The 13744-nt window shown below is 43.3% G+C and overlaps 2 protein-coding genes across 2 annotated transcripts; both read left to right on the forward strand.

The window, feature by feature from the left end:
- Positions 1 to 5471: 5471 nt before the first annotated feature.
- LOC127870073 (uncharacterized) lies at positions 5472 to 9047 on the forward strand. The gene has a single exon (XM_052412732.1). The coding sequence runs from the start codon at positions 5472 to 5474 to the stop codon at positions 9045 to 9047; it is 3576 nt and encodes a 1191-aa protein (XP_052268692.1).
- Positions 9048 to 9235: 188 nt separating this feature from the next.
- On the forward strand, positions 9236 to 13512 carry LOC127870074 (uncharacterized). The gene is made up of 4 exons (XM_052412733.1): positions 9236 to 9317; positions 9559 to 10808; positions 10905 to 12772; positions 13509 to 13512. The coding sequence occupies exons 1-4, from the start codon at positions 9236 to 9238 to the stop codon at positions 13510 to 13512; spliced, it is 3204 nt and encodes a 1067-aa protein (XP_052268693.1).
- The last annotated feature ends 232 nt before the right edge of the window (positions 13513 to 13744 follow it).

A 13744-nucleotide genomic window follows, 5' to 3' on the forward strand; every position in this document is an offset into this window, starting at 1 on the left:
TAAAACACATACTGTTTTGGATCGCCGCAGTATGACCAATAGTGTAGAGCTGAATTAAACAAGGAGTATGATGAGCTTTCGATGTGCGCTTCACATAGTGGACATTTTTTTCAGATTATGAGCCTTTACCACCACATGTCTTATGTAGCTAGATAAAGGTAGATGTATAGGGCACGCGGATGCTATAATTTGTTATTGTATCTTTTTCAAAGCGAACCATTAAACGGCTTGAATGTAATGTAACAATTACAAAAATAATGACATGGGTTATTTGTATCATGAGAATGGACTCCGAACAGGGGCAATGCTTGCAATAACTGTGTATGCGTAACTGTGTGCCTGCTATTATTTCCGGTTTTGCAAAATGAAATAAATTGGGGGAACACAATACAAACTTGTAGACGAAACCACTTAACATTTGATATAATCGGTACCAACGGCTACAAACCGTTGGAAAGTAATTGTCAAACACATCTTACAATACAAACAAATTGGCTTCTTATACTATCAGAACCAGAAGTGAACAATTAAAGTATGTAAAGGAATTGGTTGCATCATTAAATCTCCTAAAAAAAAGTTTGTCAGACATCGTCGATAAAGAAGTAGGGGAATTGATTTATTGGTGGATGAAAGAACTTAAGTATGCTATGATCACATACAACATCTGTTTAAATTGAATAGTCTTTTGGAACGTAAAGTCGGACACGTAGAACAAACAACACACACACATTATCTAGTAACGAAGCAAAAACAGAAACGATCAATCTTCTTAAAATATGGCATGTGAACCAGATCAGTCGACTTTATTGAGCCTTATCAGGACATTTTACACGCAATGCACTTCAATGACAATTCGTGTATATGGCACAGTTGCGATACAGATGGCATGAGATAACGCCAATAAATTGTATCAGTAAGTCAATATAGACAACAATAACATTCAACATTCAAAGGAGAGCTTGCATTATATATATTAATAAGTATGGTAAAATTATACACATGTATATATAATGTCTGAACAAAATGTTGTTCAAACCTGCACTTCAGCAAGACTGGATGTGTATTAGTTTGCGGAAGGGAAGATGGACCAGTTGTAAACGTGTTAGCGGTTTATACAAACTAATAGTCTTCATTCATAAATGATGTCTCACGCCATTCTATTGTGTGAGGAAACATAAATCCTTATTAGTGCATGTAAATCCAATAGAAGCCAGAAAATAGTTAAGTTACAATTATGATCACAATGCGTGCCCATTAACCGTTTACACTAGTAGGTGTATGAAATTCGCTCAGTACATGTTTTTATTTTGTATTATGAGCCAACTTTGTGTATGATTTACAAAACACTTATGTGTAAATATGTTTATTATTCATGTGACATAACTAGTGCAAGTATTGTGTTCATATATAAGTATATAATATATTTGCATTTGTTTTATCATGGTCAATGTAATAATTAACTTTGTAAAAGAATCAGTAGGTTACACAAGGCACCGTATACTTGGAATGTGTCTTTGCTATTTATAGAATCAGAAAACCCATTACTAAATTTTGATGTACATGCAAATGCGTATAATAACGACCAGGCCAATTTTATATTAAATTCGCCTATTACAGACGACGAAATAAAAACAAGTATCAGTAAGCTTAAACGTGGAAAATCTCAAGGTAAAGACGGGATCGGGGCGGAATTTTACATAAATACTAAACACGTTATAACTCCTGTTTTAAATGTACTTTTCAATAAGATTTTATCTTCCGGCAGCTTTCCTGATGCTTGGAGTGAAAGTATTATCGTACCTTTATATAAATCGGGTGCGCGAAGTGAGCCTTCAAATTATCGAGGTATATCTTTAGTAGACGTTATGTACAAGATATTTGCAGGCATCATTAATAATAGATAAACCAGGTTTGCAAATCAATAAGTTTTTATTGATGAGGTGCAAGCTAAGTTTAGAGCAGGATATTCGGTTACCGATAATATGTTTATTTTACAAAGCTTGGTGCAAACATATATTTCTAAGCCTGGGGGTAGATTCTATATGTTATATGTGGATTTTTTAAAGGCGCTCGATTCCTTGGTGCATCATAAACTGTTCACATGCTTTATGTGTAAAGGAATACATGGCAATTTACTTAAAGTATTGACCTCAATGTATTCTAAACTTAAAAGTTATGTACGCACGAGCCCCGGTGCTATTTCGAGCCCGTTTACTTGTTATATCGGCACTAGACAGGGCGACTTGTGCTCGCCGATAATTTTTATTTTATATATAAATGAACTGTGATTGAAGTTTGCAAGTACTTTCTGGGCGTAAAAACTACGGTCAATAACTGTGTAGCTTTAGGAGAATGTGGTCGTTTACCAATGTACGTCATTTATCACTCAAAATGTATAAAATACTGGTGTAAACTTCTCCAGATGCCTGACAGAAGATATCCAAAAAACTGTTATAAAATGTTAAAGTCATTAGATGATATTTGAAGGCGAAATTGGGCTACGGATGTAAAGGAGCTTCTTTTTAAATATGGGTTCGGCTTTATTTGGCTCTCACAGGATGTTGGTGATATTGATTTATTTATGCTACGTTTTAAACAACGCCTTACTGATTGTGCAACTCAAACCTTGCACGAAAATATAAATAACTCTTCAAGATGCGATACTTACAGACAATTTAAAAGTTTATTAAACACGGAACGATATTTAGACATAACAATGCCATTTCATTGCAGACAGGCGTTAGCGAGATTTCGTTGTTCAAGCCATAGGTTTCAAATAGAGTTAGGTAGACAATTAGGAATACACAGAAATCTTAGAATATGTGCACATAGTCAATTAGAAAATGAATCTGTAAAAACAGAGGATGAATATCATGTATTTTTTTAATGCTCTAAATATGCTGACATTAGGCAAATCTATTTGTATAATTGGTATCATGGCAGGCAAACTTTGTCAATTTTTTTTGATCTGTTAAGAAATGAAAATGAGTTAGTTATTAAAAAAATAGCCTTTTATGTTTACCATTTAATACGTTCTTCATATGGAACGTAATACTTGTAGTGGAAGTATGTTTGTTTTTATTTGTATTTTTTTGTTTTCTCCATTCAATGATTTTGTATATATATATATATATATATATATATATATATATATATATATATATATATATATATATATATATATATATATATATATATATATATATATATATATAGGTAGGGACAACTCTCTGTATTATCGTATTATCTGTATATATATATATTGTTAACATAATGTTTTATGGGCCGGAGGCCTTTGTTTACAGTAAACTTACTTACTGTCATATGGAAATACGAGATACCCCCATAATAATGTGAACTGTTTTTCACAGAGGATTGTTATGCGCAAAATGTAAACTTAGATGAGGTATTTGCAAACATCATATCGCTCATCATAACACACTGTAGTTGAATGTTTTACACGGTACAATAAAATCAGAAAGACATACAGACAGACAGACAGACAGACAGACAGACAGACAGACAGACAGACAGACAGACAGACAGACAGACAGTTTATTCAGACTTATACATAAGTACATCGTCTTCATACACGAATATACACATTATCCGTCACGTAAATAGGTATAACAACATAACATGACATAACATAACATAAATGGTCATTTAAGAATACAAATATAAATAAACACAATCAATTACAAGAATACGTAAATTCCATCAAAGCGGTAATTAATTTTTTTTAACAAAACATAACATAAATGGTCATTTGAGAATACAAATATAAATAAACACAGTCTATTGCAAGAATACGTAAATTCCATCAAAGCGGTGTTTATAAGTAAACACAATCATTTGCAAGGATATGTAAAAATTCCATCAAGGCGGTAATTAATGTTTTAAACATAACATACATAAATGGTCATTTAATAATACAAAAATAAATAAACACAATCAATTGTAAGAATACGTGAATTCCATCAAAGCGGTAATGATTTTTTTTTAAACAAGATTATTTAGAATTGTATTTCTTATAGCAAAAGCTTCCTTCATATATTTACATACATTTGAAATAACTGATTTGTCACATGAAACTAATAACTTGTGGTATTTATATACAGATGGGTTTATATATAATTTACGGCTTATATATTTGTTCCTTAAATCAGTGTAACACCGGCATATACATATAAAATGATATTCATCTTCTAAATCCAATTCATTACAACATAAACAATAGCGTTCATTCCGTGGTATGTTGTTCTGAGCGTATCTGCCAGTTTGGAGCCTCAACGGGTGTGCAGACACTCGTAATCTTACAAAAAATAAGCGCAGACGTCTTGGAAGAAAATCTAAATATGCTTCATATATCAAAGACTTTTTAGAAACTTTATATATATCTAATACAGAACTGTTATTCATTTCGCCAAACAACAACTATGCCAGGCAAGCAAGGGCTGTGGAGATGGGAGCGCAGGGAGCATGGACCACGTGGAATACCGCAGACAGGAAGTTGACCTGGGGAGACATCTGGAAGTATGAGTCTTTTCGGTTTTCCTTTCTCCTCAGGTCTGTCTATGACCTACTACCATCCCCAGCGAACTCGTGCCGAGTGGAACTCACAGCAGAGCCAAAATGCAGCCTGTGTGACAGAGTAGGCACCCTAGAGCATGTTCTGTCATCTTGTAGTACAGCACTGACACAGGGAAGATATAGATGGAGGCACGACTTGGTCCTCAGAGAGTTGGCTGACTGGCTAGAGAAGGAAAGGAAGAAGGTGCATGGTAATCACACCCGCCATGGGCACATCGCTTTTGTCAAATCGGGTGAGACAGTGAAGACACAGAAACAAACAAAAGCATCAATTCTTGATGGCTCTAGAGACTGGGAGATGGAAGTTGACCTTGATAGAAGGCTTGTTTTCCCAAACGTGGTTCAAACGACCCTACGACCAGATATTGTACTGTGGTCAGAGACAGGAAAGAAGCTCGTCACCATAGAGCTGACAGTACCATGGGAGGCAAGATGTGAAGAGGCCTACGAGCGGAAGAAGGCCAAGTACACAGAACTGATGGATCTGTGCAAGCAACAGGCTGGCGAACTTGGCTATTTCCCGTGGAAGTTGGCGTTAGAGGATTCTGTTCCCAGTCCGTGCACAGGCTGATGACAGCATTAGGAACAACTGGCAGGGAGAGACGAGTGGCTATCCAGAGACTGAGCCAAGCAGCCGAACGGGCATCAAGCTGGCTGTGGCTGCGGCGAGAGGAGAAGAGCTGGAGGCAATCAACCAACACACAGTGACTGATCACCACTGTGGGCCCACCGCTATCAGAATGTTCATGGAAGTAAAGGGCCGAAACATTCTAAGACGGCGGAATCCATGCTGATGATGCTGGTTGAGGAGCAGTCTTAAGACTGTATTTAAACTAATTCGATATCTGGAGGCACCAGTGACTTCCAGGAAAGACTGGATGACAACCAAGACCAGAAAGGTGACGCTGGAGAGACATATGGCGCCAGGAACAGACTGGAACAGGGGCACTAGGGGTAGCATCCCGAACTGCAGTCCTCGTGAGGGGACACCCAACGAACAGCTACAGACTCCACAAATGAAAGACATCCCAGAGTCTACCGAGAGGGGGGAGGATGATAGACTCACATGGACGGATTTTATGGAATCGACACGGCCTGCCCAACCGACTACGAATAAAGATGGATCGGTCACTTGTAATTGCGGAAAGGTGTGCAAGAACCAACGCGGTCTACGCATTCACCAAGGGAAGTCTGATTGTCAACGTGTGAGATCACAAGGACAGCGCATAGCCAGTTTGACTAGTGAGACGCAGGAGTACTCCAGTCTGGAATCAACCCACAGTACTGAAGAACTCTATGTTCAGGAGACCTCACAGGATGTCTTTCGAAATCCTGAGGATGATGATGACCCCCTTTTAGAGCTCTTACAGACTCAAAGCAGCCCGGAAGCAAGCGAGGCGACTGATCCGGATAGACCACAGCAAGACACTGCCACTAGAACCAGGAAACCAAGGATTAAGTGGCCCAAGGCTTCAGACAAGACATCATGGACCCAACTGGATGAGGACCTAGAGAACATCCTCGAAGCATCCATGCAAGGACCACTAGACCGGAAGCTGACCACCCTCACAACCTTGATATATTCAGTAGGAAAGGAGAGGTTTGGACTAGAAGAGGAGAGAGTGCGAAAGGAACCTCCAAGACCAAACAGGCGGCAAGTTCGTATCCAGAGCTTGAGACGTGAACTCAAGCAGCTGAGACGAAGGTACTATGATAGTTCACCCACAGAGAGGATTGGACTTGCACAGCTTAGTGATACAGTTCGGACACAGCTGACATCATTACGGAAAGCAGAAAACAGCATAAGAAAGACACGGGAACGGGCAAAGAAGAGGGCAGCTTTCACAGCCAACCCATACAAGTTCGCAAGATCCCTCCTCGACAAAGAAAGGTCAGGAAAGTTGGAAACTCCACTAGAAGAAATAGAGAACTTCCTTCATGTTACCCATTCTGACCCCAATCGAGAGGACGTGCTAGGGGACTGTGACAGAATAGATCCAGCGGAGGAACCAGAAAAACAGCTGAATGCGACGGAACCTACGCTTGGCGAGGTGAAAGAAGCTGTAAAAAAGGCCAGAGCTGCTTCGGCGCCAGGACCCAATGCCACCCCGTACAAAGTGTACAAGATGTGCCCACTACTTCTCATGCGTTTATGGAGGCTCCTCAAAGTAGTCTGGAGGAAGGGGGACGTACCAGAGGCTTGGAAGGAGGTCGAGGGGATATTCACACCGAAGGAACGCAATTCCAAGACGGTCAACCAGTTCCGAACCATCTCGTTGCTCAACGTCGAGGGAAAAATATTCTTTGCCATCCTTGCAAGAAGACTCACATCTTTCCTGACAGGCAACGCATACATCAACACCTCGGTCCAGAAGGGAGGAATTCCCGGTTTCTCCGGCTGCATAGAGCACACCAGTGCTATCACACAGCTAATAAGTGAGGCGAAGAAAGGGAGGAAGGATCTCACTGTAGTTTGGCTCGATTTGGCAAACGCATACGGGTCCATTCCACACCAGCTCATCTATACAGCCCTCCGACACTACCATGTGGACGGCCACATTCAGAAAATCATCACCAGTTACCTGGATGGAATCAAGCTCCGGTTTACTGTTGGTGACCAGCTAACCAGATGGCAGAAGTTGGAGAAGGGAATCGTTACCGGCTGCACAGTTTCCGTGGTGCTCTTCATCATGGGGGTGAACCTGCTGATAAATGCTGCCCAACGTGAGACACGTGGACCAAAGACAGAGTCAGGAATCTATCTCCCATCTAGCAGAAGCTTCATGGATGACCTCACATTGACGACAACAACACACGTCCAAGCTAGATGGATGTTGACAGCCCTGACGGATGTCGCTTCATGGGGAAGAATGAAGTTCAAAGCAGCAAAATCCAGATCTCTTGTCATAAAGAAAGGACAGACAACAGAGAGGTTCAAACTCTACGTACAGAACGAAGAGATTCCTTCCATAGTGACGAGTCCAATAAAATGCCTGGGCAAGTGGTTTGATGCAAGCCTACAAGATCGCGACAATGTCAAGAACTTAAAGCAACAGGTAGAGGAGGGCCTCAAGAAGATAGACCGCTGCGGACTACCCGGCAAGTTCAAAGCCTGGCTTTACCAGCATTCACTGCTCCCAAGACTAATCTGGCCGTTGATGCTTTTCGAGGTACCCAGCACAACAGTGGTAGCCCTGGAGAGAATCACTAGTCGACACCTCAGGGAGTGGCTAGGAGTTCCACCCAGCTTTACCAGTATTGGACTCTATGGGAAGAGCAACAAGTTACAGCTCCCACTATCTTCACTGGTAGAAGAGTTCAAGACAGCAAAAGCAAGACTTGTGTTGAACTTGAGGGTCTCTCCGGACGAGTTCATCCGTGAGGCAGGGATCCAAACCCGAACGAGCAGGAAATGGTCAGCGACAGAGTCTGTGAGCCAGGCAGAGAACACGCTCAAGCACAAAGACATTGTCGGAGTGACTGCAGTTGGACGTGAAGGAATTGGTGCGAGAAAGGTGGTGCTGTGGAGCCGATCAGACCAGAAAGAGAGGCGAGCGATGATTCAGTCTGAGGTCAGGAGGGCGGAAGAAAATGCCAGACAAGCAAGGGCTGTGGAGATTGGAGCGCAAGGAGCATGGACCACGTGGAATACCGCAGACAGGAAGTTGACCTGGGGAGACATCTGGAAGTATGAGCCTTTTCGGTTTTCCTTTCTCCTCAGGTCTGTCTATGACCTACTACCATCCCCAGCGAACTCGTGCCGATGGGGACTCACAGCAGAGCCAAAATGCAGCCTGTGTGACAGAGTAGGCACCCTAGAGCATGTTCTGTCATCTTGTAGTACAGCACTGACACAGGGAAGATATAGATGGAGGCACGACTTGGTCCTCAGAGAGTTGGCTGACTGGCTAGAGAAGGAAAGGAAGAAGGAACATGGTAATCACCCCCGCCATGGGCACATCGCTTTTGTCAAATCGGGTGAGACCGTGAAGACACAGAAACAAACAAAAGCATCAATTCTTGATGGCTCTAGAGACTGGAAGATGGAAGTTGACCTTGATAGAAGGCTTGTTTTCCCAAACGTGGTTCAAACGACCCTACGACCAGATATTGTACTGTGGTCAGAGACAGGAAAGAAGCTCGTCACCATAGAGCTGACAGTACCATGGGAGGCAAGATGTGAAGAGGCCTACGAGCGGAAGAAGGCCAAGTACACAGAACTGATGGATCTGTGCAAGCAACAAGGCTGGCGAACTTGGCTATTTCCCGTGGAAGTTGGCGTTAGAGGATTCTGTTTCCAGTCCGTGCACAGGCTGATGACAGCATTAGGAACAACTGGCAGGGAGAGACGAGTGGCTATCCAGAGACTGAGCCAAGCAGCCGAACGGGCATCAAGCTGGCTGTGGCTGAGGCGAGAGGAGAAGAGCTGGAGGCAATCAACCAACACACAGTGACTGATCACCACTGTGGGCCCACCGCTATCAGAATGTTCATGGAAGTAAAGGGCCGAAACATTCTAAGACGGCGGAATCCATGCTGATGATGCTGGTTGAGGAGCAGTCTTAAGACTGTATTTAAACTAATTCGATATCTGGAGGCACCAGTGACTTCCAGGAAAGACTGGATGACAACCAAGACCAGAATGGTGACGCTGGAGAGACATATGGCGCCAGGAACAGACTGGAACAGGGGCACTAGGGGTAGCATCCCGAACTGCAGTCCTCGTGAGGGGACACCCAACGAACAGCTACAGACTCCACAAATGAAAGACATCCCAGAGTCTACCGAGAGGGGGGGAGGATGATAGACTCACATGGACGGATTTTATGGAATCGACACGGCCTGCCCAACCGACTACGAATAAAGATGGATCGGTCACTTGTAATTGCGGAAAGGTGTGCAAGAACCAACGCGGTCTACGCATTCACCAAGGGAAGTCTGATTGTCAACGTGTGAGATCACAAGGACAGCGCATAGCCAGTTTGACTAGTAAGACGCAGGAGTACTCCAGTCTGGAATCAACCCACAGTACTGAAGAACTCTATGTTCAGGAGACCTCACAGGATGTCTTTCGAAATCCTGAGGATGATGATGACCCCCTTTTAGAGCTCTTACAGACTCAAAGCAGCCCGGAAGCAAGCGAGGCGACTGATCCGGATAGACCACAGCAAGACACTGCCACTAGAACCAGGAAACCAAGGATTAAGTGGCCCAAGGCTTCAGACAAGACATCATGGACCCAACTGGATGAGGACCTAGAGAACATCCTCGAAGCATCCATGCAAGGACCACTAGACCGGAAGCTGACCACCCTCACAACCTTGATATATTCAGTAGGAAAGGAGAGGTTTGGACTAGAAGAGGAGAGAGTGCGAAAGGAACCTCCAAGACCAAACAGGCGGCAAGTTCGTATCCAGAACTTGAGACGTGAACTCAAGCAGCTGAGACGAAGGTACTATGATAGTTCACCCACAGAGAGGATTGGACTTGCACAGCTTAGTGATACAGTTCGGACACAGCTGACATCATTACGGAAAGCAGAAAACAGCATAAGAAAGACACGGGAACGGGCAAAGAAGAGGGCAGCTTTCACAGCCAACCCATACAAGTTCGCAAGATCCCTCCTCGACAAAGAAAGGTCAGGAAAGTTGGAAACTCCACTAGAAGAAATAGAGAACTTCCTTCATGTTACCCATTCTGACCCCAATCGAGAGGACGTGCTAGGGGACTGTGACAGAATAGATCCAGCGGAGGAACCAGAAAAACAGCTGAATGCGACGGAACCTACGCTTGGCGAGGTGAAAGAAGCTGTAAAAAAGGCCAGAGCTGCTTCGGCGCCAGGACCCAATGCCACCCCGTACAAAGTGTACAAGATGTGCCCACTACTTCTCATGCGTTTATGGAGGCTCCTCAAAGTAGTCTGGAGGAAGGGGGACGTACCAGAGGCTTGGAAGGAGGTCGAGGGGATATTCACACCGAAGGAACGCAATTCCAAGACGGTCAACCAGTTCCGAACCATCTCGTTGCTCAACGTCGAGGGAAAAATATTCTTTGCCATCCTTGCAAGAAGACTCACATCTTTCCTGACAGGCAACGCATACATCAACACCTCGGTCCAGAAGGGAGGAATTCCCGGTTTCTCCGGCTGCATAGAGCACACCAGTGCTATCACACAGCTAATAAGTGGGGCGAAGAAAGGGAGGAAGGATCTCACTGTAGTTTGGCTCGATTTGGCAAACGCATACGGGTCCATTCCACACCAGCTCATCTAAACAGCCCTCCGACACTACCATGTGGACGGCCACATTCAGAAAATCATCACCAGTTACCTGGATGGAATCAAGCTCCGGTTTACTGTTGGTGACCAGCTAACCAGATGGCAGAAGTTGGAGAAGGGAATCGTTACCGGCTGCACAGTTTCCGTGGTGCTCTTCATCATGGGGGTGAACCTGCTGATAAATGCTGCCCAACGTGAGACACGTGGACCAAAGACAGAGTCAGGAATCTATCTCCCATCTAGCAGAAGCTTCATGGATGACCTCACATTGACGACAACAACACACGTCCAAGCTAGATGGATGTTGACAGCCCTGACGGATGTCGCTTCATGGGGAAGAATGAAGTTCAAAGCAGCAAAATCCAGATCTCTTGTCATAAAGAAAGGACAGACAACAGAGAGGTTCAAACTCTACGTACAGAACGAAGAGATTCCTTCCATAGTGACGAGTCCAATAAAATGCCTGGGCAAGTGGTTTGATGCAAGCCTACAAGATCGCGACAATGTCAAGAACTTAAAGCAACAGGTAGAGGTGGGCCTCAAGAAGATAGACCGCTGCGGACTACCCGGCAAGTTCAAAGCCTGGCTTTACCAGCATTCACTGCTCCCAAGACTAATCTGGCCGTTGATGCTTTTCGAGGTACCCAGCACAACAGTGGTAGCCCTGGAGAGAATCACTAGTCGACACCTCAGGGAGTGGCTAGGAGTTCCACCCAGCTTTACCAGTATTGGACTCTATGGGAAGAGCAACAAGTTACAGCTCCCACTATCTTCACTGGTAGAAGAGTTCAAGACAGCAAAAGCAAGACTTGTGTTGAACTTGAGGGTCTCTCCGGACGAGTTCATCCGTGAGGCAGGGATCCAAACCCGAACGAGCAGGAAATGGTCAGCGACAGAGTCTGTGAGCCAGGCAGAGAACACGCTCAAGCACAAAGACATTGTCGGAGTGACTGCAGTTGGACGTGAAGGAATTGGTGCGAGAAAGGTGGTGCTGTGGAGCCGATCAGACCAGAAAGAGAGGCGAGCGATGATTCAGTCTGAGGTCAGGAGGGCGGAAGAAAATGCCAGACAAGCAAGGGCTGTGGAGATTGGAGCGCAAGGAGCATGGACCACGTGGAATACCGCAGACAGGAAGTTGACCTGGGGAGACATCTGGAAGTATGAGCCTTTTCGGTTTTTCTTTCTCCTCAGGTCTGTCTATGACCTACTACCATCCCCAGCGAACTCGTGCCGATGGGGACTCACAGCAGAGCCAAAATGCAGCCTGTGTGACAGAGTAGGCACCCTAGAGCATGTTCTGTCATCTTGTAGTACAGCACTGACACAGGGAAGATATAGATGGAGGCACGACTTGGTCCTCAGAGAGTTGGCTGACTGGCTAGAGAAGGAAAGGAAGAAGGAACATGGTAATCACCCCCGCCATGGGCACATCGCTTTTGTCAAATCGGGTGAGACCGTGAAGACACAGAAACAAACAAAAGCATCAATTCTTGATGGCTCTAGAGACTGGAAGATGGAAGTTGACCTTGATAGAAGGCTTGTTTTCCCAAACGTGGTTCAAACGACCCAACGACCAGATATTGTACTGTGGTCAGAGACAGGAAAGAAGCTCGTCACCATAGAGCTGACAGTACCATGGGAGGCAAGATGTGAAGAGGCCTACGAGCGGAAGAAGGCCAAGTACACAGAACTGATGGATCTGTGCAAGCAACAAGGCTGGCGAACTTGGCTATTTCCCGTGGAAGTTGGCGTTAGAGGATTCTGTTCCCAGTCCGTGCACAGGCTGATGACAGCATTAGGAGCAACTGGCAGGGAGAGACGAGTGGCTATCCAGAGACTGAGCCAAGCAGCCGAACGGGCATCAAGCTGGCTGTGGCTGAGGCGAGAGGAGAAGAGCTGGAGGCAATCAAGACTGTATTTAAACTAAATGTTTAAAGTTATCTACAAGTCTACATTTGAACGCGCTTATAAAACTATAAACATGTACATTGTTTGGGTTTTCAAATACATAACCAAATCCAAAGTTATTTAACATGTTTTTAACATTTGAGACCCAATTTGAATAACCTCTATTACAATCGTTTAAAGCTTGATTGTAAATAATTTTCATTATGATATTTTCATTGTTAATAATTTTAACCATCCTGTTTACATACAATGGGTATCTACCTAATTCTCCATAAACAGCTTCATTACATGTATTTATTTAAACCTGTAACAATCGTTTACAAAATTTTAAATGTATGCGTTCGATATCATCAGACTTTGTGAATACCCATACTTCTGAAGCATAACTCAATATGGAGCCAACAAAAGAGTCGAACAACTGACAAAATATTTTTGGTTTTATGTCAAAATCATTGCATTTCAACAATAATGTATTCATTGCCTTAAGGGCCTTACCAACCAAATGTTCCTGGTTTAATACAAAAAATTCCCGTATAATTCAAAACCGTTCCTAAATAGTTAAAGTTATCAACCACTTCAATATCATTACCATTGTATGTCCATTTTTCGTTTTATTTTAATCCTCCCCTTTTCCGAAATACCATCATCTTCGTTTTCGCAGTGTTAACATTTAACCCCCAAGAATTGCAATATAAATATAAGTTGTCTAAGTTTGTGTGAACTTCGGCAGGTGACTTGAAGGTAAAGTTCAAGATCTTCAACGAATAAGGAAAACAAAATCGGGGACAGTACCTCGCCTTGCCTCAGTCCAACCGCAATACTAAAATAATCTGAATAAGATGATCATGATTTAACACGTGACTTAACATTTGCACACATATCCTTCACTATTCTAAGCAATTTACCCTTTACGCCAGACTTAAACATTTTCAAATATAATCCATTGCGGTATATACTATCAAAACA

The sequence above is a fragment of the Dreissena polymorpha genome, chromosome 2 (genome assembly GCF_020536995.1).
Source record: "Dreissena polymorpha isolate Duluth1 chromosome 2, UMN_Dpol_1.0, whole genome shotgun sequence".
NCBI lineage: Eukaryota > Metazoa > Mollusca > Bivalvia > Myida > Dreissenidae > Dreissena > Dreissena polymorpha.